This window comes from Falco biarmicus, chromosome 16 (genome assembly GCF_023638135.1).
Source record: "Falco biarmicus isolate bFalBia1 chromosome 16, bFalBia1.pri, whole genome shotgun sequence".
Taxonomy (NCBI): Eukaryota; Metazoa; Chordata; class Aves; order Falconiformes; family Falconidae; genus Falco; species Falco biarmicus.
The window spans coordinates 5,168,956-5,193,485 of record NC_079303.1 but is presented as its reverse complement, the minus strand read 5'-3'; the positions used below and the strand labels follow the sequence as shown (position 1 = coordinate 5,193,485).

General features: G+C 45.3%; 1 protein-coding gene across 1 annotated transcript in view; it reads right to left on the bottom strand.

Annotated features, from left to right (window-relative positions):
- Positions 1-2,872: 2,872 nt before the first annotated feature.
- Positions 2,873-24,530, bottom strand: part of SRGAP2 (SLIT-ROBO Rho GTPase activating protein 2) — a 110,993-nt gene continuing 89,335 nt past the window's right edge. The window contains 9 exon segments of the mRNA XM_056361461.1: positions 2,873-6,389; positions 6,391-6,519; positions 9,077-9,404; positions 11,543-11,689; positions 12,110-12,290; positions 16,516-16,595; positions 20,034-20,258; positions 21,708-21,813; positions 23,180-23,314. Of these exon segments, the coding sequence (XP_056217436.1) occupies positions 6,135-6,389; positions 6,391-6,519; positions 9,077-9,404; positions 11,543-11,689; positions 12,110-12,290; positions 16,516-16,595; positions 20,034-20,258; positions 21,708-21,813; positions 23,180-23,314 (1,586 nt within the window). The 3' untranslated portion in view covers positions 2,873-6,134.

Below are 24,530 nucleotides of genomic sequence, written 5' to 3'. Positions count from 1 at the left end.
TGAAAGAAAATCCCCCCGAATTCCCAGCAGCCAGAGCTGCTGCCGAGGACGGCAGCCGCCGGCGATGCCCATCCCTCGGTCAAACCCAGGCCACACGCTCGCTCTGTGCATCACGTACCGGTGTCCATAGGTCAGTCTTTCCACCATACCCAAAACATTTATTTCTCCAAAACTATTGCTAATGACAATGGATACATTTTGTTGCCCCAGTATGGATTTAACATTTCCAACACATATACGCCTAATACTGTACAATACTGTACCAAAAGGGAAAAAAAAGGATGTACCTCCATATTGTACAGAGTTATATATACAAAGTACAATTTTACACAGTTTAATATATACACCATATATATATTGGTGTAGAAGACATGGAACAATGGAAACCGTTTTAGCAAGAACATTCCATCCCACCACTAAACAACTGCCGTCAATAAACCCCTGAACCCCAACGCACCATCGAGCCCGAGCCCATGACTGCAGGACCGACGCTTCAGCCCGACACAGAAAACAAAAGATTTCCAGACTTTGCGACCGAACTTCCCTACGTTACAGCAGAACCACGACATCACTGCGATCCTTTAAAACGCGTCAGAGATGGTTGTCGATAATTGCCCTATATTTGGCTACATCGAGCTGGTCTTTTGAAGAACCTGCTGCTCACAAGTATTGCTCCAGCAGTTTGGCACGCTCATGAGTCCAATCCCTTTGGACTCGGCTTACTCGAACGACAGGACTCTGCCTGGAGAGAAAGGCTGGTGAAGTCCGCTTCAGAAGTAAGGTTACTAAGTGCCTTTAAAAGAAAGGGTCTATCTATTATTTCCATTGCAAACTGCTAAATATTTACCCTGTATGAAGCTTGGTAGATCAAGTATTAGTACAGGAGGGAGCTGCCCTCCCTTCTCCACCTTCACCTCTTTTTGGCCCATCGTTGAAAAAAACAACGCTCTCTTGTCTCAAACTACGTTATAGGAAGCACAAAATGTAACAGGAAAAAACCCACCAAAAACCCACACAACCAAACTCCAAACCACCACCTCACATTTTCCAGGGCTTGCATCGCTGTCTCGGCATCTCTAGATGCACCGAAATAGCCTCCTAGAACCAAGCCCGGAAAATAATTCATCTGCCCTCTGGCAGGGCGGGCGGTGGAGGCAGAGCGATTACAACCACCCCCAGACCATTGCACCCCCTCGAGCCTTGGTGGGCACAAGGCAGCGGGGTCAAGTATTTTTTTTTCTTTTGTTGGTTTGTTTTTTTGTTTTTTGGGTTTTGTGTTGTTTTTTTTTTTTTTTGTGTGTTTTTTTTTTTTCCCCCCCCCCAAGTACCAGGTTGTCACACACACACACACACGCAGAGAGAAGCAGAAAGCTGATCTGGAGAGAGAATGATCTTTGAAAGGGATATGTAAAGCTCAGACCCCAGAGCTTGGCGTTTGCCCAGACCCCGAGGCTGGAAGCATCCCGCAGAGATCCAGCCAGGAGAGTGAGCATCGCTGCCCTCCACACCGCCTCCAGCGCTACCCATCCGCTAAAGAAACAGCTTTATCTCTACAACTGCATTTGTGGGATGGTAGCCAAGGCCAGATTAGCCCGCAAAAAGGCTAATTATTGGTGTGAAAACTAAAAAAAAAAATTAAAAAAAATCTCTCAAAATAAATAATCCCCAGCTTGTTAAAACTCAATTTCTGTTCTGGACAGGCTCATTAGTGATGGGAGTGCCCAAATGCTTCTGTTTTCCTTCTAGTTTTTTTTGTTTTGTTTAATTTTAAAGCAGTTTTCCTAGCATGCAGTTCACAGACCAGTGAGTAAGCGTACTTATACTTCACAGCACACCCCTATACAGCCAGGGCTCCATCCTGCCCGGCACAGGCACCCCCAGCCTGGCCCACTGACCAGCACCACGCACCCAAACTCAAGAGGGGTAAAGCACCGAAGCCTGATGCGCTGGATAGGGACCAGGCAGCTCCGCGTCTTACCGAGCTGAGCAGACAAATCGCCTCAATGGGTATTTTTCCATCATTACTATTGCCTTACTAGCAACTATGCCCTGCTGAGAGCACAGCCTCCTTTACGTGTTCCTACAATATGTATTTCATCAGGCGACAGAGCATTCCAGTCCATCCAGTACAGTCTGCAAAGGATCTGAAGTGCTAACTAGAGACATCAATTTCTATCGAAGAACATCTCTCAAATGCTTAACAAAACCTATACAACGTTCAACTGAGTTCAACTGAATTTGAGGTTTTGACACACAAATAAGGCAGCAAACTCCATCTGCAATGACCACCTCTTTTGTCTTAATATTGCTAGAGCTCTTCCACGCGCGCAGGCGAGCAGCCAGGCGACCACTTGCTCTGCACCAAGGGCAAGGTGGGGGGCTGGAACAGATAGAATTTCTTGCCAAACTCTGAAGTGTTTTGATTCGGTAAATAAATTTATGAGAAGTTGGTTATCTTAACCTACTTTTATGCAAGAACAATCTTGCCTTAAAAGAAAGAAAGAAAGAAAGAAAGAAAAAAAAAAAAAAATCAACAAAAACTCCCCAAACCCAACATATGAGGTATTCATCACAGGAAACCCAAAGACTCTTTTTGAACAGGTATCAAAATACATACATATACAACAATTATTTTTTTTCCTGCTGTCACAGTGTACTCTAATTAATCATTTTCACTGAAACAAAATATCCAGTACAGATAGAGAGAGTTTGCTCATGTTCCACTGCTTTGACATGAAGAACAAATTTACAATTTATAAACTGCGAGCCTTTGGATTACCTCGGAGAGGCAGAAATTTCGCGATCGTTAAAGCACACTGCTCAATTCCCAACTAGGGAAATAAAACATAAAAGGTTAGAGCTTCAAAAACTATTAAGATTGATCACCTAAAATCGTAATTTTATTTTAAAAGTTTTGGTTTGGATTATTTCAATCCAACATCTGATGAACAAGAACTCTTTGTTCATACAAAGCACTATCAAACAGACATAACGTTATTCCAGTTATCAAACACTTCTTGTCTTTATATTTGACACAAACATTACATAAAAGTCATGAAAGAGAATTTCCATGGAAGAGCTAATATTTCTTCGGAATATGAAGATATGAAGTAACATTGATACCTCCCCAAGCAAACCACCGTGTCGTCCTTGTCCACCCTGCGTCGCCCTCTCCTACAAGCTGCCCGCTGGTTTTGCAGGGAGCAGTGCCAGCATTTCCAGTTACTCTTTCCCACCTCTCCTGCAGCGACTGGTCATAAAACACTTGTGGCAAATGTTCTCTCAGCCTTGTGTGTTCACAGAGTGAAGCACAGAAGCTAAAAGTTCCTCCCCCCCCCCCCCGCCCCCAGCTTTTTCTGCTCTCCCACGTGTGTGTTTGTGTGTGTGCGCGCGCGTGTGCGTGAATTTTCTGCTGGCTGGCCAGACCCAGAGCAGGTGGAAGAGGAAGGACGATCTTCAGCCTGCCATATTGCTTGCTGTAAGTGTAAGTGTCAATCACAGTGCACACCAAAATTCCAGTTGAGTTGCTCGATATACAGGTTATCCTGCTAAGCATATTCCCCTTGACAGTAGGATTGTCCCAGAGCTGTGGATGCTAGAGATAAGCACAGTAATTCATATACAGACAGTTGCTGTTACAGTAACCTGAAGTCTTTTTTTTTTTTTTATCTTTTTTTTTTTTTAAATCTCTTAATTTCCATTCATACTTCAGACCTCGAAGATAGAAAAGAGCATCTCTTCCAAATGTGCTGTGCGTGGCTGGACACTTATTCTTAGAAACATGAATGCTAGGCATAAAAATATAAAGAAAATAAGGCATTACAAATGAGTCGGAAGTAAATTTACAGAGATCCTGCTCCTGACACAGATTAGCTTTGGTCTTTCACGACCAAAAAAGAAAATAAAACCAAAAAACTCCCTACTTAAAAGTAAATGCCAGAAAGTTCTGCCTGAGCAAAAAATTACAAGTTTAATTCTGTTTTTCCCCAAAAGAACAAGTGATTCCTTGGTGGCAGAAGTCCATCAGAACCTGAGAACGAAGGTCGCTGGTCGCACTGTTGGGGATCTTCCCCTGCGCGAGGAACAGGGTAAGGTCCAGTGACAGTCACACACGTACCGCGGCGCTTCCCAAGGGGAACTGCTGCTACAGATCAGCTAAGGAGAAGTGAATAATAAAGAGCGTTCTCACCAAAAGCTTTCCCATGTTCCCCAGTTTTCATATGTTCTCAATTTAGGACACAGAGAAAGTTGGCGTTTCTAAAAACCATCATCAATATGGATATTTTACTTCTGTAGAGACGGGGGGTGTGTGGGGATGGACAGGGACACCATAAAGCCCTGTTCCTTTCTTCGAGTAACATCCTAAATGAATCAGAAAAGTACATCTCAAACTGTTCTTAGAAACGTAAGTTTTCTTTCTTCTTTTTTAATTACTAAGCGCCAATTAAAACAACATGGCAGTCACAAGGAAGCTAAGTGTGAGAAACCCACAAATTTAAAAGAAACTCAGCTAAATGGGAGAGAAAAATGACTTTTCTTTTCTTGTCCTTGCCTGAATTTGATGAAAACTTAAGATGTGCAGCTTTTTTTAAATCCCAGAAAAGTTGGGGAACCAGGTGAACTGAAGGTCAGCCAGAGTCTCCTCTCTTGCAGGACTGCGAGATCTTCTTTACCGTTGTAAAGCGGCACACGCCTTTTTTTGTTTTGTTGGGGTTTTTTTTTTCCCTAATTTTTCTTTTTTTTAAAATTAAATAAACGTTAGCATTGTGGAAAATTCCGAGTAGAGTACAAAAGAGTTCATGCAGCCTGCTAGCGGCTGAAGCATTTGCTGCCTACCATATAAATACAAATACTTAGAATTCATTCACATGGCTGCGGAGTCCTACGGAGGCATGCCAGTCTACCAAGGAACACGTCGGGAAGCCACTCCAGAAGCTGCATGCTGCCACATCACCGTCCCCAGCAGCGGCTCCTACGCCGCTCTATAAGAGCGGAGATCCCTAAAGCAGGTCACAGCGGTCACAGCCACTGCCCGAAGCGTTTGCAACCAGAAAAAGGGAGCAGATACAAAGCTTGAGAACTTCCGACTGAAGTTTTTACAGTGCTTGTAACTGGGATTTTGGTAAGGATCCATCTTGATATGTGACCAAAACAAGAATGTGTGCGTTAGTAAATGAACTCCCGTCAGAGTACACTTAGTTTTCAAAAGTTAACTTGCTTTTTTTACATTCAGTCTCCCGAGACCACACACCACATCACAGCCTATGGGGCTGAAAATTACACTGAAAAACAATAAAGCTGTTTTTAAATATGGGAGAGCAAAGGGGAAAAACAGCTAGATTGTCCATAAGCAACAACTGGGCTCTTTCTTATGCTCCTAAACCTTAGGAACATGTTTGTTTATATTTGCACAGACACATATTACGTATAACTCCACAAAATCTAAGAGTGTTCCAGAGTAAACTATTTTCCATGACAAGTGTCGACTAAAGCATGAGGTTGGATGGCCAACAGCTTTGGCCCTGGGGGGGAGGAATGGGGGAGCAAACAAACAAAACCAGAGGATGTGATGGAAGTTGAGACAGACCCTTAACCACCGTGGCACCAGCGGGCGACGTAATAATAATAATAATAATGCACAAGAAACAGGCATGTCCAAGCTCCACGTAACCAGTGGCACCAAAACATGCAATAGACTAAAATCTATCCTATTGTTTCCCTGTGATAAATGAAACACAGAATATATAAGTCACTACACCAGTATTCAAAAACATGATGCCGCTGAGTATTTCTTTCAGCGGCCGAACACTTGAACAAGGCATCAGCTAGAAACCAAGATCCAATTCATCGCTTTTTGTGTGTTTTCCTCCTCAGCTTCACAGTGACCCAATACTGGATTTCCTAAGCGTGGCATGAACTGTTTTGCCTTACGAACATCACTGACGCGGGGACATGGGACGAGGTTGTTACCACTCAGTTCACTCCCAGGAAGCGCTCCCAGCAGTTAAGTAGCAGTTCGCAACTAACCTTCAGCAGAAGTCCAAAAATTAGTTAAATAGGAATTTTCATGTCTTTAGCAGAGTTCTCTTCATCTGAAACAATACAGCTGTATCCACAGAGCAGCACCAAGTTTATCAGACAGTACAGGACTTGTCAGTGGGCTGCTGAGATGCAGAGGAGGCAACGCCAGGGCTCGTGGTGGTTGTTTTGGGGAAAACTGTCGGCTTCGGCCGCGTTGCCGGAGGTTTCACCTGGGTGGCCATTTTGACCGACTTCACCGGCCTGAAGGTGCACGGTATGTCGCCGGCTGTGCTAGCGCTGCGCTGGAAAGCTGGTTCAGTGTCCTTGAGGATCTGAGTGTGCAGAGGGCTGGAAGGTTCTGAGGTGGGGGGCCACCACCGGAGACGTTTTCAAAGGCTCCAGGGTGTCGAGGACAACATCTGGCGTGTGCTTTACGCTGCTTTGCCTTTCCAGCTCCCGCAGCTCGTTCAGGGCAGAGTTCATAGTAGCTTCAATATCCTGCAAACACAAAAGAGAAACTGAGTGAATAACAGAACCCCGACACAAAAACACAGAGATAAAAGCCAGCCTTTGAGAACGACGTCTTTGTTTTCAGCCTGTAAACACCAACGCTCAAATCCACTGGCAGGTCAAGGACCTTTAGGCGTCAAAGCGAAACCCACGCCAAACTCCACAGCGTTACATGCTAAAGCCAATACGCAGTAATATTTTCCATCGACAGGGATCAGAATCATTACTAGCACTTTCTCGATGCTAATCCGGTCCTTTATTGGTCCTGACGCTGCTTGGACTTCAAAGACGAGTACAATCCCAAAGTGCAGCAACAAACAGAACAGCACACGATTCAAAGCATTAGCATCGCTTCTTGTACTTTATTTCACACGTGAGATTCAGGAGAGTAAATTCTCGAAGAAAGAATTGATGATTTTGACAGTGGCTGATGGGCCACACACCAATGGCGAAATCCTTGCGTGTTCTTGCTGCCTCACGGGTTTTTCCTGCTGGCCCAGCTGTCTTCCCTTCCCAGAAAGGTATTACACAGGACGCAAAATTTTAGCATTTCAGAAAACACGGAGGATACCAGAAACGGGGATAGAAATTCAAGGTGGCACTTCTCCTTCCTCTTCTAAAATATTACAGTCATTAACAAAGAACGTTCGAGATACCAACGTGGCTTTTTCTGTTCTCGGCCGCAGCCCGCACCGCGGAGCCCACTGGTGCGCCCCGTTCACCAGAGAACAGAGGAGCTCAGCCGTTCGGTGACTCATGCTTTGGCTGCAGCTTTTCAGCTTCCTTAGAGGTTTTGCAGGGGTGGGGAAGGTAAATCAGTGAAGGGATGGTGGAAGGAACCAGAGACAGTAATCTGACACCCCCCGTCTATCTGGAGGCCAGGCAGATTTACTTAGGAAGTTCGGAAAAGACATAAAATGCACCGTGGTTATTAGATGGTGTTTGAACAGATTCGACAGGGCAAAGAGAAACCCTGATTTAACACTTTTTTCCACACCTCCCTCCCCTTTTTCTTTTTCTCCCCAGACTCTTCTCCAGTGAAAACAACGGAGTTAACATTCTGGCAGGAAGAGGAGACAGAACAACTTTAGTTGGAGCTTAATTGAAAAAAGAAAGAAACTGATTTATGTCAACCGAAGCTTTGGAAGGACAATGAAATATGGAGACAACAAGAACCACATATTACAATTCCACTGTAACAAACGGGCTAAAGATATTTGTAATGGCAAAATACAGCTTTCCACCAGAAAACTTATCAGATTTTTATTTAGGCCTATTTATTACTTGGCATTTCTGTTTTGTCAATAAAAATTATGTTTAATTTTCACCTCTCTTCCCCTAGCTTCTTAGAAACCTACAGACTCCTGCACCAGGCAGAGAAGTCAGGTCTCCCAGGGCTGGCTTTGTAATCGGAGCCCCAAGCATTCCTTGCCATGCGTCCTGCAAACAGCTGGTATAGGCAACACACATGTGCAGGCACGAACCGCTTGGAGGGGGAGAAGGGGATAAAAGATCCTTCATAGGAGAGGGAAATGGGTAACATTCACATCGTTCACCCCGTTAGTAGCTGTCACTTGTCTGAGTCGAAGCCCGACTTCCAACTGTTTTCTGTTCTACGGGTGAAACCACAGATGCAGGGATGCGGAGGCACCACGCGCGTTTTGTGTTAACAGCAGTCACTGCTCTGGCAGCGTGTAGTCCCGGACACGGGGATGGGACAGATCCAGGACGGGACAGATCCCTGGGAATGGAGATGCAGAGAACAGGCACAAACAATCTCCATTCAACTTGCCTGCCTCAAAACTAGCAAAGACTAAGAAAAATACCAAGAACCACCTTGGCCTTGGAGCTGCACAGCAGGAATCCACAAAGACTCTTTCCTTGTTGCCTGGCCAGCGTGCAGAGCCAGTCCCCAAAGCAGAGCTCTTTGCAAAGTTAAAGCACAGCTTTAACATCCACATCGGAGCCTGCCCTCATTTCAAGGCACTTGTCTAAGGAAGTAATGAAAACGAGCAGTATCGTGACCAAAGTTGGTTTCTCATCACATCCCGGACCCTGGGAGCACACGAAGATACCGCTGTGAGTACAACTCGGCAGCCTGCTTTTCTTTTGACTGTACTACTCCATATGCTTCCAATGTCTAACCACAGGCAAGTCTGCACAACTGACAGGAGAATGTTAAATTGACACTAAATACTTGACTTTGCTCACGTCTTGAAGTTATGATTGTTTAATTTTTTTGCCGACAGCTTTGGAATCTGTGTAACCTTTTGAAATGGACGTTTTTATTGTTGAAACTAAGTTCTGAATAACGAACTGGGTCAAGTCTTTATGGAGGAAGGACCTGACTGTTTATCTTCGCTCCTGAAAGCCATCTCAGTGACTTACACGCAGTGAGGCTGGAAGACGAAACTCAAGCTGTGCAGTAAGTTAATACTGCATCGAGAGAAGGGAAGGGGTACGAGATGACATCAGACTTTGCATTAAAACACCTCATTGTATCCAGCATCCGCTAGAGTTTCCAAAGCAAACCACTCCAACTTACCTGTGCAATAACTTCAGGGTCCATGGGCCGATGGTTGTTGAAGCTCTTGGACCTCCCTGCTGTCACAGTTTTCCGGATCTGCGGGCTGTCTATCCTGTTCTTCAGAGACGAGTGTCGGCTGATAGAATTGAGGCTGCCGTGGCCACTGATGGAGCATTTATCTGGAACCTCCTTGGGAAGACTTTGGCTCATAATGGGCTGAGATGAGGGTCTGGAACCGGCTATGGCTCCTGGGGAGGCTGGTTCTGCCATTGAACTACCTAGTCCATGGCTGTCACTTTGACGGAAGGCTCTTCTGATGCTGCCTGACTCTGGTTTCTTTCTTTGCCTTCAGTCACAAAAGCAAAACAAGTCAATACAAGCAGGTACACATAACGAGCTGTAATTTGAAGACATCCCCCCAAAACAACACAGAGGACAATGGGAAGAGACAAAGATACCCGGATTACAAAAACACCCAGGATTTTAGGAGTCGTGGTGAAACAGTAGAATTATAAATCATTCCAGATTAACACTTCTAACAAGAAGACTGAGTTCCTGGCAGCTGCGCACATTCGTAGCAAAAACAGAAAACTTGGATGGAATGTAATTAACTTGGTCAAGAGGAAAAGAATTTATACTTGAACAAAAAAAACCCTCTGTGCCATCAACAGGTTTTGATGATGTGTTTTTATTATATTAGAAGAGCAGAGCTACAATTTTTGACTGGAGGACACAGTATAAGTCTACTAAGCTCCTGGCCCAAGGCATCAAGTTATTATTTTCAGAGATTGGCAAGCAAAGAGCCCCATAGGTTGGGGTTAATGATCATTTCCAATATTTGCTGGTGGTAATAGATGTTTCTTTTTCATTGCCTTAGCAGGACCACATGGCATTATCTACGTAGGGCTACAGATATACCAAAAGATGATGTCAAATGGATAAGCTGGTCCAAACAATTTAGTTTCCACCCCAGCACCATGCAGACTGACAGCACGATTCCACTCAAATCATATGAAGGCCAATGCAGCAGAATACTTTATGCCATAGGTCTGAAGCTTGGCATCCATTATACAGGGAAGGATCCATTTATATATAGCACCAGCCCCATGAATAACTGCAAGAAAGTGTTAACTCCAGTAGGATTTTGGCATCCAAATAATAATTCAGTGGGTGGCACAACTGTCATTGCGAAACCATCTGATTTAATTTTGCCCAAGTCTGTTCACACATAGGTCAGAAGATTCATTCCTAAAGAAAAAACAACAAAATGAGTCTTATGCTACTATTGCTAAATATCAGTTTCCCTAGTAAAGGGAGAAAAAACCTGGAGGGGACATTACCCAGGCTTCTTAAAAACACTACATACAACGCTACCAAAACCAGCAGATGGTGCAGCTCCAACACAGGTCTGTTCATTATACAAATCTTTCCGTAACTGACAGAATGGCATACTTCAATGGCTCAGACAATAAATATCATAAAAGAAAGCCCAGATCCCAAGCTGATGCAGATTACCTAATGAAGCTATGTTATCAGTGGAGCTCTGCCAACTCCCCTAAACTAAGGGCCAGGCTCTGTGTAGGACATTAGCAGGTCCAAACCTTTAAAAAGGATGCGTTTCTGTTAATGCCTTTACAGGCTACATGCTGTTAAATTAACTGAAGGTTAAAAATATCCACCCCCACAAAACTGTACTTATCATTATTAACACCTTCACTGCACAATAGGGAGAGGTGGGGGGGTTTTAATACTAAGGAAATAATGAGAAAGATACGGGGGATAAGCCTGCTCTAAAATCATTAATAACAGATCAAGAAATTTAGTCTATTACTAGCTTAATTTTGCAGGTTTTTTACTATGTTGAGCATTGGCTAAAGTAACAGTTTCTTATTGAGGAGGTAAAGTTAGAGCAACAGGGAGGTGGGTTGTTTCACTTGCAAACATATGGTTAGTAACCTAAGGTGAGAAGTGCTGGAGAAACGGAAGAATGTTACAGGCAGTGCCAGATGGTGGGACTCAAGGTATGTCATTTAGCACAAAAAGTGACACTAGTTTCTGAAGGAACTGTCCCCTACCCCATAAAACAAAACATGTTAAATTTAACGAGACATAACAAATCACAGAACATAACAACGAATATGAACACACGATTACAAGAACTCATTCTGCTATTCCCCTCCCTTTCTCTGTGTGCTTAGCTTATAAAATAGGACATATTTGGGAAAATGGGAACAGATGGCACCTTGGGGATAGGGAAAAGAAGCCAGTGGGGTTTTAAATGAGCATTGGCCACACTGGTGGCAGAGAGATAGAGAAAGAGAGAGAGAGAGAAACAGCCAAATATGAGCAAGTTTTAAGAGGGGGAAGCAGAGAAAAAATGGTGGCAGTGCTCATTAGTTCATCTTTTTCAGGGAAAGAAGTATTCTACTGGACTCGTCACCAAGATCCTTACAGTTAAGTAAAATAACGCAAGGCTGTTCTTACTTGTTGATGTTTGCAAGGTAAATATCTGCGACGTGACCCCCACTTGGGCAACTGGCACCAGCTCTAGCAGTCACTTTTTCTTCCGGTGGCTCAGAATTTATTTCTATTTCAGACTTCGGACTGGATCTTTCAGAGATACCATCCTCACTAGGAAGGAGGAGGGAAGGAAATCACAACCAAAACAGGACCAGCAGCACTGAATTTCAAATACAGCGCTGCGTAAGTAAATATACACACAGGACAACAGCACTGTGCTAGCACCTTTCTCTTCGGAATCTTTACGTATCTTTCAAAGGAGAGAGCCTGATTTCTGTGAGCGACCTGGAGATCCCAGCTCTGCATCTTTTAACAGGCTGGCAGCACCAGAACAATTTTTGTGTCACGTCTCCACACGCGTGGACACCTACACCTCTGCGCTCTGCTTATTTCAAGAGGACTCCCTTCTTGCAGGGACAGTGGGAGGACGAACTCTCCCCACCTGGTGTCAACATCTTGACACAAACACTCCATTCCACACCTGAGTTTTAAGCAAGCCCATCTTGCAGATGGGCTTAAAGTATAACATACGTGTCTTGAACGACGATATACTGATGAGGAATAAGGCCGTCAATTCCATTGTGGCGTCCCTCCCACCAGTCATCTGAGGCCCGCTGATAGAGTAAGAGAGAAGCTCCTTTTTTAAAGGACAGCTCTCGTGCAGTCCTGCCAATGTAGTCGAACTTCGCTATTGCTTCTATGGGCTCACACTCTAGGAGATAGAAGGGAATAAACAATAATTCACTAAACACTTGGGCTCAGGTAAGTATTCGACAGTTTAAACCTAACATAAACCAGTGTATGACAAGAGCATGGAAGAGGATAAAGTGTTGCTTGTTAAGGCAGCAGAGGGTTGAAGCAGAAAGATTCAGAGGGGAACCCCTATAATATGAGGACGTTGCAATTTCAGCATTTACCTAATATCTACGTGGTGGACACATTCACATTTTCCACGCAATAAACCCACTTACATCAATTTGAGTGTACAAAGATGGATGTGGCAACGGCAAAATTAGTCTCTCATTAAAATAAATAAAAAAAAAATTCAAAGCTAGGTAGCAATCGGGTACGTTCCAGACAAAAATCTGCCTACGGTACGCTTTCTTAAAGGCAGCTAAACTAAACCTCCTGGGCAGGTAGAGCTGTTATTAGCATTTAAGGGCGGAAAACATCCTCAGAGTCCAAGCTGCTTCAGAAATAAAGCACCTATTCAGAAGGAAACTTCTGCTGCCTGTGAGGTTCACCTGACCCAGGAGACCGGATTCTGGCACCGCGGGAGGCCACGCTATTCATCGAACTGTCATGGAAGCAAACGAAAACATTCAGTGCCTCCACCGCTGCGGTTTGCGCAGTGATGAGGAGAGCAAGCTGCTCCCCTGGGCTGCACCGTGCATGCTGAGCACGGCGGCACTGCGCTCCGAGCTCACATCGCCCCCCATCCCACTGCTCCGACCTGAACAGCTCACAGAAGAACCACCGCCATGCTGTGTCTGCAGCCGGCCGCTAAGCTGGGTCCCTGTAGCACTCTGATATTATACAGGGGGACAATTATGGGCATTCAGACGCTCAGAAAAATCAATATGAAATTCATGTGGATTATTTTTAAGACTTAGAAAAATCTGGTATTGGTTGAGTCTAAATATGTATTAAGCCAGCTCCCAATTCTAGGCAGGAATCAGGGGAACGGAGAGGAGCTCAACCACACAGCCCCGGTGGACTTCAGCCTCTAATTACTTTAAAGGAGCTTTAACACAGCCAAGCTGTCCATGAAAATCGCGTTCTTTCCTGGAGAAAGAAATATGTAGTTCCTCTTCCTGGACAAGGAAAGATAGGCCATTCCATACAGAGATCTCCTCTGCATTGCAGCAAGCTTCTACAGCACAAGAGCCAGCCAAAAAGGACTGGAAGGCCAAAGATGAGCCACAGCTTTTACCATTGTTCCTTGGGAGAGCATTAGGTCTCCTCAAGAATTAGGTCTCCAAGGCTGCCCACAGGCAGGCAAAGTAGCAGCTGGGCTGGGGAACGCAGAGCGTACATCCCTCCGAGTGAGGTGATGCTGCAGTGCCACCGGCTCCTCAGCTGGTCCGGGGGAGCAGGGCAGAAACATCACTCAAAGGGCCCCGTCAGCATCGGTAGTTACAAAGCACAAAGTGACCAAGTGCTGAGGGCAATTAGCAACAGGATCTACTAGACTGACCTCTAACCATTAGTTTCTCCATTACTAAACCAGACAGCTCAGGACTCTTCAGATCCCACGTTTCAGGTAAGCCCGTGGCCGGCCTCACGCGAATGCCGTTATCAGCCCTCAGCAACCAGCGAGTGATTTGCAAGGGTGAGAAAAGCCTGGCCCATGTTTGCAGCTTGATAGCTGCCTTGCCCAGACTCCCCAAAGCACATGGTTATCTGGTTTTGGCTCCTTCTTTCCCCTTGCTTGTTTTGCCTCCGGAGCCAGCTTCTTCATAACACTAGAAAACCGATAATGCTGTTTTTGGTGTCCCCCTCCATTTACGAAGGGGATGGGAGTGTGGTTTTGTAAATTCCATCTGTTTCATTAAGAAGTGTTTATTGTTCCAGATGAGTGCGGCACTCAGGTTTCTTATGTTTCCAATTTGCTTTTTAGGACTCTGGCTTTCGTCCAGAGAAGTGATTTTAGACTCTAATTTCCAGTAGCTTTTTCCTACTACACTTATGCTCGGAGAAGAAAGCTGTGTGAATAAAGAGCTATAAGGCTAAGCCAAACAATCACCCTTGCCAGTCTGACAGCCTGTGCAGGAAAGCGGCAGTTTAAAATCTTTTCACTCATACACATAATTTAACAAACATACGACCTGCTTGTCTATCAGCATTTCTGACCTCCTACACCTGTCTCAAACCGCAGAGTCCACTCGCTTGTCCAGCGAGGCTGGCTGAACAGCACGGATGCTCTGCAAAACACGACCTCTCCCCCCATCCCCAAACCAATTCCTCCCTTCAGGGAAGGCGGCTGGGATGACAGCTTTATTTTGGGAGGACTAAGTGCCAGCCTCACGGAAGAGCTACAGGAGCAAGTGCTTGCTCACATCTAAAGACTGAAGGAGTGCGAAAACCCTATGATCTCCCGTCCCACTGAGTCAGAGATGTACGCTGCCCTTCTGACAAGCACGCCTGAGGTGTGACACTGCAAAGCTCAATTAGAAGGACGCGAGACTCAGTTAACCAGAACTTGTTGCTCCTTCAAAGAGATAGAGGCCCAGCTCCCTGCTCTGCTTTGCTGCCAAACACTCCCTCCCAAATGCTTCCTATGGAATATTCCATGTAGGTTGCAGAACTCCATCCAAAACGCCTCCAAATTTTACCTTGCTCAGGGGCCCCACGCAATCTAGTTCCAGAGGCTGCAAGACAGTGTCCTTCTCTAATCTTTTAACTGCTCATTTTCTCACCATTGTACCCTCTCAGCCACACAAGGGATCTAAAAATCCCATACGAAATCAGTGCAAGTACACACCACTGTGTATCGCTCTGCAGGCTTTAGTCCCAGGCTTTACAGATGCAGGAGAAGTTAGCCTTTCCTTCATCACAGCAAATGAAACTGTACCTAAAGAAGGAGCAATCTCAAAAAGGACATGTCTTCATGCATTTTTAAGAAGCTAACACTTTTTCAGAAAGAACACACGGTTCAAGACGGCAAACTCGTGTTTCATTCCTGTAGGCTTTGTGTTTCCCCCCAACAAACCTTGGTAAGGAGTCAGGGTGGCAGTGCTTGACCTTGTGAGGGAGAACGGATTTTCCAGTGTTTCCAGCAGTGCTCAACATGGTCTACTTTGTTACTGGTGTGTGAACACCATGGAACCGTTTAGGCTGAAAAAGACCTTTAAGATCATTGAGCCATGAAGCCAGCAGGAGCCGGCAATGCCATGGGAAAGGTTAGTGAGGCAACTGCTGGAGCCAAGAGCAAAAAGCAGCACAGGAGCACGTGGCAGGGCTATTGAGCAAATTCCTGAAGAACCAGCTCAAAAAAGGATGTCACCTAATTCTAAGGAATGCTGCCTTCTTCCCACCTTTACAACTGAGGCCATCACAAATAAAACCATTGCAGCACCTACTTAAGACAACTGCACGGGGCCAAAACCCAAGAACAAAACCATACTGTGTCCTGCTGCGGTCAGTCTGCTTTACCTGCTGGTCAGTAGATTTGGGGATCTTATTCCCTCTGCTGTGGATGGGGCTCACATGCAGCTGTTCCCCCCATCACAGGGGGAGGCTTTGGAAGTATCAACGACAGACACTCAAAGACTGCAGTGTCACCTTTTGCTTAGGAAATACTGTGAGATTCTCAGCGTTGGCACCCCTTTTCACGGATCAGACAAGAAATGTAACAGTTTCCTCAAGGAGAGCCAAAAATTGTAACTAAGAGGCCACCAGGACCCTCTGCCCTAAAACCTGGCTCTCATTGGAAGAGGAATTGGTTTTGATTTTGTTTTCCTTGCTTCCTTAAAGCAGAACCACTGGGGCTTAAACCACTCCCAATTCCCTTGCCAAAGCTACCAACAGGGGAAATGCCTGGCACATGTGGAGGGGAGTGGGAGTGCATGCTGAAACATATCCAGCCTTTGGCTCTACGCTTCCCCCATGACTTCCAACTCTAAGATCCTTCTCGGGTACAGATGAGCTCAGTCATGCAAGTGTGGAGTGTGCCCAGGCCTGCTGCAAAGATGAGATACTCCCGAAAAGAAGGGATGTTTTAAAAATAGTCAGGTAACTTCTAAAGGTCCCTGTCAAGCCTGTACATTTTTACTTTTTTTGGCATCAAATGCTATATGTGATGTTTAAAGTGACTATTCAGATTTAAACTCCACTTTGGATCCAACGTTGAACTTAAATTGCAAGGCACGGCCTTCTCTGCCTCCCCCCCAAGCAGGCTGCAGCCGTTAACCAAGGAGTTCATAGATTTTGCATACCATCATCACTGGTGTGGTGTTCAGCCGTAACGTCCTGAACAGAGTCTTCTGTCGAGGCTCTCTCTCCATGAGGACTTTCACTACAACAGAAGGAAACAGAAACGGTGCTTTACATCAGCAGAAGTTGAGTTTCCTCATTTACAACAATCAAAGATAACTTAACTAGGAACATCCATATCGGAAGTCAATACCCAGGTTCCGCTGTGACAGACACTTTGCGGATGTATTTGCACATACTGAAGTCGCTGTGTCTAGAAATCAAGCTAAGTTCTTATTTGATCAAGCAAACCGAACATTTTCTTTAACCTTCTTGTATGCTAACAAAAAGGTCCAACTCCAGGTGTTAGAACCTGGACATCCGGAGATGCTGAGAAGTCAAGACAGCAGTGGCATGTTGGGTCTAACTCCTCTCCGCCATGCCAGAATTATTGCCTCAGCTGTATTCTCCATTGCTCTAATTAGCTCATTAGATGTCTGATGAGATAGCTGCCACTTCCTACTTCCTAGGGGAAATTATTTCTCAATTCATAATGATATTTCCAGGTCTGAGTTTGTCATCTCCCTCCTTCCCTTTTATCATTCATTCCACTGAACAACTCCCATAGCCAGATTAATTACCTGGAATCTTTATTTACAGAGCACCTAAACCACCAAGAGTTCTCGTTTATGTTTTCCATGAAGAAAAGCTTTGAAAGCATCAATAGACAACAAGTGGCAACCAAAGGTTATGTTTTTATAAGAAGCTACATGAGCAGTTCCCTCAGGACAGGAGCAGAAAGGAAACTGGAAGAGGATCCATTGCCTCTCCCGAGCAGCTCCCCGGACCCGCTGCCAGCTGGCAGCGCTGCCTGCCTGCCCTGCCTGCTTGACTTAGGAGAGAAAAAAAAAAAAGTGAAAAAAAAAAAAGTGCTTGCTCCTCATCTTACCAGACGCTGTTGCTAAAGACAGAACCGCATTTGCTGCACTCTTACGCTGTAGCTCGTTAAAAGGGGATTTTTAATTCTCTCCACACAGTGCTAACTTCATCCCTTGCTTTGGCCTTGCAACGGTTAAAGTAAGTGATCATGGACGTGCAGGGCTCTCCCTTTGGTCGCCCACCTCCCATAATCTTTGAACGGAGAGAAAAAAAGGGGAAGGGGTAAAGTGTTTGAATCATTCTGGTGTCTCATTATGCTTAATCCGCATGACACGAAGCTGCCCTACCATCTTCTGAGTCAGTACCTCAGGAATCAACCTTTCCCGTCCTTTGCAAGCGCCTTTATGCTACTTAATAAAGTTTACAGAAGAATCTGAAGCCAAACGGAGGTCCCGAGAGGAACACAGCATTGAGGGCTAAAGTTTCACACAGACTGTGAAGTAATGTCGCATACAGCCAACGCTAAAGATCCAAATACTGCACAAAGACCACGTGTTTCTTCCTATCCAACAGCACTTTCCACCAAAAAACCATGTCCTTGCTGCAGGCTCAGTGTCTCTGTTGCGTGAGCCCTGGGATGCTGCAGTGGGAAGTGCCAGACTGCTGGGTTTCACCCCAAGGGCCCCGAAAGTGCCAGCAGCGTGTACCACCAGCGGAATGCCGTGCAAGCCGAGCATCCATAAGCTATCTCCTTCCCTGCGATTCCGCTGGTTTCACTTGCCGTATGCAGGGCTCCTGGACCCTCCCCACGCTGTCCTCGTGCAGTCTCAGCCAGACAGACGCAGCACAGTCCCAGGCTTGACTCAAAGGCAGTATTTCAAAGACGCCTGCAGCACAGACCTGGATTTGTCATAAACTCTGAACCCTGCCCTACCCTCCCCTGCCCCAGGCAAGCTGTTTCAAAGTTCCTCGGCAGCTGCCGGCTCGCAGCGAGAGCGCAGGCACGAGGCGCAGAGCACACGAGCCATGGCGCTGAGCCCGGGCAGCCTCCACGCCAAAGCACCGTCTGCGAGTTCCCCGGCACCACGACGGCTCAGCCCAGTGGAGCGGCACCGGGAGATGGCCAGCATCGCAGGCTCCGCTCCCCGATGGATCAGCTGAAGTACAAGGGTTCGCTCTGCCGCTTGCACGCTTCGCGGCGAGGAGCCCTATGGGCAACACCTACAGCCCCCCACACACCTACAGCCCCCCACACACCTACAGCGGTTCACTCTGCCGCTTGCACGCTTTGCAGCAAGGAGCCCTATGGGCAAAACCTAACAACTATCTAAATACCAGGGCTATGAGAAGGCTTGAATGGGAACCAGATGCTTCTTCCTGGCTTTCGGCAGCCTCCCTTGCTTGCTTCTACCCTCCTCTGCTTAACAGGGTCTCAGGTCATGGTGGTTAGGAAAGGCAATGAAGAAAAAACAAACGCCTTCAGAAAATCGGTATTACCTTCCAGGACATTCTGCCTCCTACATGCTCACGTGAAGTATCACCCGTACCGAACACGTCCCATTTTTATTCCCTTCACCTTATGGGACAAAACCTCTTGTCAAAGTTAATGTGTTTCTTTAAGGTCATAAACATTCTTAGATTATTTTTCCCCCCCTCTACAATTCTTTCACATATAACATCAGCTAAAGACATCAAAGTGAAGGGTAAAATTATCAGAATTTCCAAAAGAGGCTCTGGCAAGTCTTCTGCACACAGCAGCTAGAGTGGAGGAGCCTTTCCTCGTCGCACGTACGGGGAGTGAGCTGATGGTTAAAGCTACTCTGAAACAAGCCGGGGAAGCAAGGCTAGCTCTGTCACCAGGCTGACATCAGTTACAAAACTTACTTATTTTAGTATATTAAAATAATCATTTGCATTCTTGGGACACTGGAGGAGGGAAGGAGCAGGGGGAGAAGCAAGACACAGTTTAACATTCCTCATTCTCAGAGGGAGAGATCAGCTTGGCCAGTAGGAAAGAAAACACCTACTTTCCTTCCCCCACTCCCCAACCTTCCACCTCAGATGACAGGAGCCGCTCTGGCTGAATTGCTTCCAGATGTGGCTTTCAGACTGAACACGCGGCCGGGCCTCTTGAGCTTTAAGCTGGATGGAAATGGTGATTTTGCATTCCTCCCTCTTCCCTCCCCCACCACCAGTGCTGCCCTGAAAATTAAACCATGCCACAGCTTTCTAGGTTCAGTTGCAAGTGACCCCTGCATCTGAAGAAAAAAAAAAAAGAAAGAAAGAAAGAAAGAAAGAAAAAGGCAAAAGCAGAAGAGAAAAAGAAAAGGCAAAAGCAGGAGGGAAAAAAAGGGAAGAAGAAAAAACTGATTTTGGCAGCTACCATACAACATCCAAGTAAATCCCTACACAACCTTGCCCTTTAAGATAAGTGAGCTAGGTTTGACAACTGAATAGCTACTTTCTACCAGCTTATTACTTTTTAAGTTGATGACTCTCCAGAGATACTAGAGCCACATTCTCTTCCATAAAACAGATTTCTGAAAGCCTGGGCCAGATGCTTACATCCAGAATTAGACAACGCAGAACGCATGACTGTAGCATGCTAATCTGTAAATAAATATCCACCCATTCATTTTCTCCTCAGTGGTACGTATCATACCAATAATCCTCTGTGTTTCCACCTCTGCTATAGACTGGACCTTCCAGCTCCCTTGGTCCTGGGAAGATGTTCTCATGTTGGATGATGATGGTTTTGATCAATTCGTTGACATGAGCTTGGCAAGAGACTTGATCATGACCTTCAGGCACAGACATCAGTGTTGGCCCAAAGCAGATGGCTAAATTGTAGGGATCCATCATGTTCTCTTCACTGAACTGAGACAAACTGCAAGAGACAGAAGTGGGGAGGAGGGTTAACAGCAGAAACCATCACCATCATCTGCCCGAGAACACACAGCTGAGCTCGGAAGGTTTGCTGTGGGCTTCCTGCTGTTTAAAGCTGATCAGCTGGGACGTGAACATTCTGGGTCTGTGTGAAAAATGAGATACTAATGGCATCTACAGAGAAATTAAATAGAAATCGCAAAGGGAATCTGAAAGCTTGAGACTACGTGAAAAGTATTGGGTGCTGACTTTACAAGGAGAGGACATTAATCTTTGTCTTTAATTCTTCTGTATTATTTTTCTTCATAGCCCACTTGCAGCCCAGCACTCAATACCAGAGTTTTATCAGGTCCCCTCTGCCTAAGTGCCTGTGATCAAGCAGAGTGTTACGTCCTTTCTCTGAGGCCAAGGAGCTTCTCAAGTGGGCCTTGTTTGGGACTCTTCTTCAGGATTTCCCAGCCAATCTGAATCTTAGAGTTTCCATATGGTACAATTTTTTAAAACAATTTTTAGCTCGCTACATTTTTGTCCCAAACCTACAATTTAAGTCTTTCAGGTACCAATTAAAGACTCAACAGAAAACTAAGTTCCACAACAATTCCCCTTGAAACTCCCTGTTTTCTAGATCACTACTTGTGATTAAAAGCTACTGAGACTGGTAAGTCACATTTCACTGACTCCAACAGTGACACCTGTGAAATAAACCCTCTGCTTTCCAAACAGAAATAACCACTTGAATATATGGATAGGTTTAGTAAATGTCCTGCTCCACTTTAATACAAATCTTTACCTAAAACCTCAAATTCTGACACTGTCTCATTTTAATGTAAGGAATAAGATGTTAATCAAAAGTAGCTGATGAACTGTGGCTTTACAGAAGTAGACAGTAAGCTTCAGGTCTTTGTGAGGTCAAAATATTGTCTTACAGTTTTATTTCTCCTTCACCTAAATGGTATTCAAAGGGCTTTGACAATGTATATGTAGCCTTCTGGTTAGGACATTTTTCCTTTATGCTACCTCAGGTGTCAAGACCACGTTACTGCACGAAGCTACTGAGTCCTTGCTGCCAAGCTATGCAACGAACCAGCCAGATGGAGTGTTTTAAAAAAAAAAAATACATTCAACTCTCTACCACTCACAGTACTCGGTACCTAGTGCTCCTTGCTGGTGTGGAACCCAGTTTGATTCTTTCATATCGCTTTTTGTTTGGATTACCAGCACATTATTCACTGTCATTCCCGGAACTCCTTTAAGATTGTATTCGTATCATTGGGATGAATTTCAGCAAGGTTGAAAAGCCCAGGAAGGCAGACGAAACAAAGCTACTGCAGCATCTGTACCTCGAGCTGCTGCTCAGATCACACGCAGCAGCATTAAGGCTGGTTCTGTCGTTCATCACGGTTTATACCAAGTACTGCAGCAGGGCCAGGGTGCTCTCAAGGATACTCACTGACTGAGGAATGCAAAGAGGTATCTCATTACGATCAGGGTGGTCTTCGGCAGGTTCAGAAGCACCTTGCGGATGTGGAGTGCCCTCTCTTGTAAATTATCCATTGCTGAAAGGAAGAGAGAGCACCACAGGGTCACTGTCCCACCGTACCCACACAACTTGCCACTGAGTCCAAATGCAGCCAGCATACCATGACAGTTCCTGCGCAAACTCTTAAGGGTGGCAGCCACAGAGCAGCAGGAGGAGGAAAGAAGGGTCTGCCCATTTTCCAGATCCTCCGGCACTGGCCGGCATGGGAATGCAAAGGCTGCAGAACCTGCTGGCGAAGCCGCTGACAATGAAAGTCCCTGAACACGTGAAAACTTCACTGCAATTCCTTCCTAGCGTGGGAGCGCTGGATGTCATCTGTTTCAGTAGTTCTGGCACAATAGCTCATTCAAGTTAGCTTCGAAAGGTGGGTGTTTAAAAAAGAAATTGTATAACACTCAAAGCAAAATTAACATAGTTAAACGGTGAGGCAAAAAGCTCTGTGTGCTGCAGCCTACTGAGAAATAAGTGGGCAGCATAAATCATCTCAGATGGGAGAACTTATTTGGAAGCAGATTTTACTTTTCATATAATGTAAATTCAACTCTGTGAATGCATTTATCAGGAGAAGAAAACCACAAACCGTTTTAGAAACAGTTATCTTCTGCTTTACTTCAAAGGCTGCCACTGCAAAGGCCATTTCACTGCTTGGACAACAGAATCATTCTTCGATTCTGAAGGACAAGGCAATAGTCAAGGCCATTTAAAACGAGGTTGTTCACATCCAAAAACCCCACAACCCTCTCCCTACCAGAGCCACCTTTAAAACCCATCAAAAACGTTAACAAAACAACTGCGACCGCCTTCATGATTGATATTCTTTAACAGGAGGCAACAGATGGCCCCTCACGGTTATGAGGCTACAAGGTACATGCCCGATACCTCGCCAGCTAAAGAGAGCACGCAGAAGCATGGCAGCAGACATACAGGCAGCGTGCATCTATCAAAGCTGGGGAAAACACACAGGGCAAGAAACCCTGCTGGCAGTCCCTGCTTCTGACAGTGCGCTCCTGATGCCTTCTGATGAGAGGTCTTAAAGACTGTTTTTTCAGAAGTGGAGGTTTTTGGTTTATTCTGTCTTAAAAGAATCCTGTCAGGAAGCACTGTCTCAGAAAAATCCGTGACACAGTCCTTAAAATGTATTAATTTCTATCTCCTTGTATCTCTGAGCTAATTCATAAAAAAATTGTTACCAGAATAAGGATAGCTGTGAGCAGGTAACTGCCCAGACTCTGGCTAATAGAGACCAGGATACCAGTGCAACACAAGCCCAAAGTAACCACAAAAAGCTCATTTCTGAGTCAGGAATAAGCAGGAGGGGAGGAGAGGAAAGTGGGAGATTAGAAAAATTAATCCGATTTCTTTTTGGATCTCCATATACTTACTGACACAGGCAATCAGATCATGAAAGATATCCTTGGGGAAGAGAGGGTGCTCCAACCCTCGAAAATAAAGCTTCAGAACTCCTGCTATTGAATCCATGTCATGGTCATTCTGGTCCCCAGCCAATGGATCTTCCCCTTCGTGATAAACAAAAAAAAGCAGGCAAGAAAAATCAGAATACTGGAGAAAAGTATCAGACTGGAAGGATGCACCTCAGCTGGATAAAAGGATTTACGCAGCACAAAATTAATCCCACCTACTCCAACTGCGTGAGGTAGAGAGATCTCTCCTGTGCATCACAGTGGAGAAGGGAAGCCTCTGACAGCAATCCCGGGAGACCTGGGACAGCTTTCCATCACGCAGATTACAGCCTGACCCCGGAGTGCCTGGCTCATGCCCGTGGAGGGTGGTGGGGCTCCCGGAGCAGCAGCAACACTTCCAGGCTCTGAGCTCCGGGTATTTTGGTGGGGTGTGAACTTCACAGATCCACCAGCGAGGGGAACATGACCGGAGTCCAGGAGCAGCTCTTTGTGCACGCTCACAACTGAAGCAAAGGCGGATTCAGCGGACACACGAGAGACCACTGAGCATCGCACGCTTGGCTCAGCGGGATGCAGACATCTGATGTTGAAATGGCGGGGGGTGGGGTGTTTCTGGGACAGATAATTTGTCACTGCAAATATGCCACAGTTTGTCTGTATTACAAAAGAAAAGATGCCCACTTAAGGAGTTGTTCCCTAGGGAAAACTCCCTATCAGATATAATTAGATTTAATGATGGGGCAATTCTCAAATTGAAGCTATATATATCCATTATGTGACTGAAATTACCAAAGCTTGCCTATTACCTTAATAACACACAGGATAATAAATGGGCCACTACAAACCAGAGCATTACGCTTGATATTAACTGCCACCAAGGGTTCTGGATGAAGTAATAAACTGCAGAGACGTTATTGTTGACTCTGTCAGTTCTGTATATCATATGCTTTATAGAGACAAGTGTGATGAAGAAAAAGAAAGTCACCTTTTTATTTCTGCATGTTAATGCTGGAACAACTGGCTATTTTCCCAAGCTGACTGGTATTTCCTTTGTGTAAAAAAGGAGTCCGATTCCGACATCAAGCCCTTACCTCCGGCCTATGATACACATTTCCGCTTCCTCTATCTTTGAGGATTTTAATTCTCAGGTAGATGGAGTTGAAGACAGATGAAATTAGATGCCACGTTTCACACGTTTTTCATTAAACCTCTCTCCTCCCACAAGCAAAAGAAACTTGCTATGCCTTATCAATTACTCCTCATCTCTTCCAACAGCAAACACAGAAACACGCTAGCTATATTCTTTCAGAGT